The sequence below is a fragment of the Elephantulus edwardii genome, unplaced genomic scaffold, assembly GCF_000299155.1.
Source record: "Elephantulus edwardii isolate Elephantulus edwardi_28Jun2011 unplaced genomic scaffold, EleEdw1.0 scaffold00044, whole genome shotgun sequence".
In the NCBI taxonomy this organism is placed as follows: domain Eukaryota; kingdom Metazoa; phylum Chordata; class Mammalia; order Macroscelidea; family Macroscelididae; genus Elephantulus; species Elephantulus edwardii.
Window position 1 is genome coordinate 16,318,990 of NW_006399794.1, and position 5,483 is coordinate 16,324,472.

General features: G+C 37.1%; 1 protein-coding gene across 1 annotated transcript in view; it reads left to right on the forward strand.

The window, feature by feature from the left end:
* The window catches only part of PAAF1 (proteasomal ATPase-associated factor 1), a 52,891-nt gene extending 50,442 nt beyond the window's left edge, over positions 1–2,449 (forward strand). The window contains exon 12 of the mRNA XM_006885571.1: positions 2,168–2,449. Coding sequence (XP_006885633.1) covers positions 2,168–2,245 — 78 coding nt within the window. The 3' untranslated portion in view covers positions 2,246–2,449. The remainder of the gene's footprint in view (positions 1–2,167) is intronic.
* Positions 2,450–5,483: the final 3,034 nt, after the last annotated feature.

A 5,483-nucleotide genomic window follows, 5' to 3' on the forward strand; every position in this document is an offset into this window, starting at 1 on the left:
CCAACAGTGAATCAGGGTTCCAGTTTCTCCACAACCTCGCCAGCATTTGTTGCTTGCTGTTCTGTTAAATTTTGCTATTTTGACTGGGGTGAGATGCTATCTCATAGTTGTTTTAATCTTAGCTCCATTTCTGATTCTCTTTGTCATTGTAGAGAAATCCAGTTGATTTTTGTATGTTGATCTTACATCCTGCCGTTTTGTTGAATTGGTTGACTATGTTCAGTAGTTTTCTTGCTGAGTCTTTAGGGTTTTTTAAGTGTACTATTATATCATCTGCATATAGAGATAATTTTACCTCCTCTTTGCTAATTTGCATACCTCTTATTTCCTTCTATTTTCTTATTGCTATTACTAAGACTTCCAATGCAGTATTGAATAGGAGAAGTGATAATGGACATCCTTGACTAGTTCCTGTTCTCCAAGGGAATGCCTTTAATGTTTCTCCATTGAGAACAAGGTTGGCTCTTGGTTTTTATATATACTTTTTACTATGTTGAGGAAATTCCCCTCTATTTGTTGAGTGTTTTAATCTGGAAAAGGCGTTGGAGTATTGTATTTTGTCAGAGGCCTTTTGTGCATTGACTAATAGGACTATGTGGTTCTTGTTCTTTGCTTTGTTAATATGATGAATTACACTGATTGGTATTTCTCATGTTGAACCATCCTTGCATACCTGTTAGGAATCCCACTTGGCCATGGTGAATTTTTTTTAATGTACTTTGAAAACTATAGTCCAGGATTTTATTGAGAATTTTGCATCTGTGTTCAATATCTATGAGAGATATTGGCCTATAGTTTTCTATTTTGGTGGTTTCTTTACCTGACTTTGGTATCAAGGAGTTTTTTTTTTCTTCTTCATAGAATGAGTCTGTTAGAATCCCATCTTTTTCTATTTTCTGAAATACTTTATGTAGAATTGGTGATAGTTCTTCTCTGAATGATAAGGTTCACTAGTAAAACCAACTGGTGCACAGCTTTTGTTGTTGAAAATTTTTGTTGTTGTAAGTTGTTTTATTACCCTTTCATTTTCTTCTTTTGTAAACAGTTTGTTCAGGTGTTCTATATAGATCTGTGTCAGTTTAGGTAGGTTGTGACTTATTAATTGTCTATTTCCTCTAGATTTTCATATTTGTTTTAGTTTTTCATAATATTACATTGTTATCATTTTTATTTTAATTAGTTCTGTTATGTCATTGCCCCTTTTGTCTCTTAATCAGATTACTACTCAGATCATTTGTCTTTTCCTTTGTTAGTTTTGCTAGTGATTTGTCAATTTTATTGACCTTTTCAAAGAACCAACTCCTGGTCTTGTTGATGATTTCAGTTGTTTTTGTTTCTATTTCATTTCTTTCTGCCCTAATTTTTATAATGTCTTTTTTTAAGAGGGTGTTGGATTTACTTGCTATTCTTTTTCAACTTTTTTTAGATGTTGGGTTAAAGAATCAATTATCATTTTTTTTCTTCCCTTTTGATATTTTTGCTTATTGCTATAAATTGACCTCTAATTACTACTTTTGGCTCTTTCCCGGAGGTCTTGATAGGTTGTGTTTTCATTGTCATTTGTTTCAAGAAACTTTTTAATTTCATTTTTTATTTCTTCTGTTACCCACTCATGTTCAGACAAGGTGTTGTTCAGCTTCCAAATGATTTTTCCCCTTTATCCTCTTATTATTAATGTATAATATTGTGCCATTGTGATCTGAGAAAATGCTTTGTATTTTTTTCTGTGTTTTTTTAATTGATGCTTGCTTTGTGACATTATCTATTCTGGAGAATATTCCGTGCACATTGGAAAAAAGATACACTGTGCTTTTGGGGGTTATATTAGCCTTTATATCTATGAGATCAAGTTGATTTATTGTGTGGTTTAAATCTTTAGCATCTTTGTTGAGTTTCTTTCTGGTAGTTCTAGCTTTTCTTGGAAATGGTATATTGATGTCTCCTACTACTATTACGGTAGTGTCTATTTCTTTTTTCAGTTCTGTTAACATTTGCATTTTGCAGCTCTATCATTGATGCATATGAGTATAATTTTTCATCTCTTGCCTTCAGAGTCAATAGAGCTCCTATGACACTTTTGGACTAATTGGGACTATGACATGAATCTATTTTTCATTAGTTTAAAGAATTCCAGGCTTTCCATGAACTGTGAACTCTTTTATTCCAGGTAGCCACGTGGGAGAAGCAGATCTACACTTGCTGTCGGGATGGTCTTGTGCGACGCTATCAGCTTTCTGACCTCTGACCTCTTGGACAGAGGAGTCTTCAGGGAAAAGATTGATCTTGATAAACAGTGAACAGAAATACCATCAACCTTCTCAAGGATCATGATCTGTTATTGACTTAAGCACCCTGTTTATCACAGAAACAGCTGTACAGCCCCATGTGGAACTGTCAACTTATGACAAGATCTGCTTTGAACTTCATGTGTATTCATTTCATTTGCCCAACTTGTCTTTGTGTAAACTCACCTCAGCAACAAGTACAGCAGAAGGGCATGGGTGCTTATAGTTTGATGTCATAATAGTTGTGACCACATGACTAAAGTGTGTTCTCTGAAGGAAATAAATATGTTTTGAGAGGCCTTGTTTTTAAAGACTTTGAATATATACTCTTATTCATAAAAATGTAATCCAAGCCAGTGGAACTCTTTCCTCAGACACTTTCCTTGTTGGCCTGGCCATAGAGAGAACTGCTTGGCAGTAGCAGTAAATATCCCATAAGCAGCAAGCTGAAGTGTTTATATTCTGATATAATCAATCTCACCTGGGTTTTACCATAGCAACTATAGAGAAACATTGGTCAAATAGTTCAGTACAGATTAGTAAGTAAGCACAATGAAGCCCATGTGTACCTTGCCTGTGGCATAAGCCATACATGTCTGGGTCACACAGGATAAGATAATCATATGTATGTTAGGGAGGAAGGTATGAGCCTATTGTATGGTTGACTGAAATGTTAATGTATATTCTCATGTCAGTGCCTGGATGACATAAATAGCTCATTTCTTGACTTCTAACTGAAAGATTGTTGTCAGCAGTGTTGGCTGCAACTGATGAGGCTGGGATTCCAACCAACATGTGCAGAACACAATGGGTTAGTGGTTTGTTTTCTTAACCCCTCAACCAGCTCATCTACCACAGTGCTATTTAGAGGCAAGGATAGTGAAACTTCATCTCACTTTGGGCATATTCTTAGGAGAAAATATCTTTAGGAGAAAACCAGTCCTTAGAGACATCATGCTGGGAGAGGTAATTAGTCTAAAGAGAGGATGACTCTCATCAAGATGGACTGACATAGTAGCTACCACAGCAGCCTTGAGCATGACAGAAATGATGAGGATGGTGCAGAATAGGGCAAGGTTCACATCAGTTGTCTGTAGTCACTCTGAGTGATAGTTGACTATTAAACTAACAACAACTGTAGTTTATAGGTTGGTTCAAACCCACTCTAAGGTGGCTCAGAGGCAGACCTGGTGATCCACTGCTGAACAATCACATCCTTGAAAGCCCTACAACTTGGTGACAGTTAACAGTAGTGTTCACATGGAATCCTGGTGCTGTCAGAATATGTGGAAGTACTCAAAGAATGATGGGAACATTGGTTTCAATCTTTAGGATTACTCTGTGATGTGTAGGTAATGAAAGTCAAAGAGTTGATTTCTCAAGGGCTATAGAAAGCAGGAACATGAATGGTTAATCTTAACCTTAAATCTCATTTTTTCTACCTAATTCTGGTTTTTTTTTATCCCCCCTTTAGGCCAAAACCAAAGTTAAACAAAAAAAACCCACTTTGTTGAGTATACTGAGTATCTGTCTACTTCGTTGTCAGTACTGTATTTGCCTATTCTCATAAGATTTTCTAGAAAATAGCATTATTCCTATTTTTCATATTTGGAAAACTGAGACTCAAGAAGTTATGTACCAGAACAAAAGCTATGAATTGGACTTTGGACAGTCTGTCTCCAAAGCTCTTGTTCCTTCAAATATCCCATGTAGTCCTAACAGCAAGAGAACTCTATAGCTCACGAAATGCCATTTGAGGAGGGATTTGTGATATGCAAGGGAGACCAGAGGGACAGATTGCTGAATCGCTGACTCCTAGGAGGTTATAGAAAAACAGGATGAGCTCACAGAGCAGTTGACTGTCAGCGCAGGTCTCTGAGTTCCTATTTCTGAGCTGTCTTCTTTTTTGCTGTCACATTCTTGAGCTCCTTTTCATAAATCTCCATCCTGTCAGCTGCTCTGAAATCTAGACCCAGTTTTACAGGGCAGAGCAGAGACCAAGCCTCACGTATCCTATAGCTTTATCTACTGTGAATGGCAGCAGTTCAGTCTGCAGCAGACAGTATGCAGCAGACAAAGCTTCTTTTTTAGGGTTGAGAATGCATTCTGGGTAAGGAAGGGTAGCACAACCCCCACCTCACATACCTCTGCAGAGCTAGTGAAGCTCTGCACTAGACCTTGTTTCTTGTTTCTTGGCTTTCAGGTGCCCCCTTGTGGCTTCTGCTGAGAAGTACCTCTTTTTCAGGCCTGAAAAACCGATAATTCGCTATTTGATATTAGCTATTGATCTTATTCTCTTTGTCAGGTACAGCCTTCACAATAGCCTTTGGAAGGCTGACACTTTTCCTCCCTTTGAACAAGTCTTTTCTTGGATATATTTTATCTTGAAATAATTTCAAATTTACAGAAAAAACTGTAAGATTACTGTATTTTCCCACCCAACTCTCCCAATTGTTAATTTTTTTATCATATTTGCTTTTTCATTACCTCTTTACACATGTATACAAGTTATATATGCTATAGATGCGTGTTTTAATTTCATGACAGCAGGGTTCAGTTCTGTTGTTCATAGGGTTGCTATGTGTCATCAGCTCTTTGGCGTCTAACAATAAGATGAGAGATAATACAGAGCTTTGGCAACAGAGTACATAATATAGCGGACCACTAACTGAAAGGTCGGCAGTTCAAATACACTAACCCCTCTAAAGGAGAGAGATATACAATCTCCTGTAAGGACTCACAGTCTTGAAAACCTGATAGATGGTTGCTGTGACTTGGAATCAACTAAGCAGTGGTTTAGTTTTCAATATAATTTTTGTTAGCATTTAGGGATATTTTCTCATGTTGTTGTTAGATGTCAACAAGTTGAATACAACTTATAGTGACCCATAGTCCCTATAGTCAACAATAGATCTGAACCCTGTCCTATCCTGTGCCATCTCATAATTTCTGACATGCTTGAGCCCATTGCTGCAACCACTGTGTCAATCTGTCTCATCAAGGATCTTCCTCTCTTTTGCCTCCCTCTACTATTTGTCTCCAAGAATAGCCTCTCCTAACAATATGCACACAGTGTGTGGACTGAAGTTTTGCCTCCAAGAAGCATTCTGACTTCTCCAAGACATATCTTTGTTCTTTTGGAAGTCCATGGATATTCAATATTCTTCTCTAGCATCACAGCTCAAAGACATCAATTCT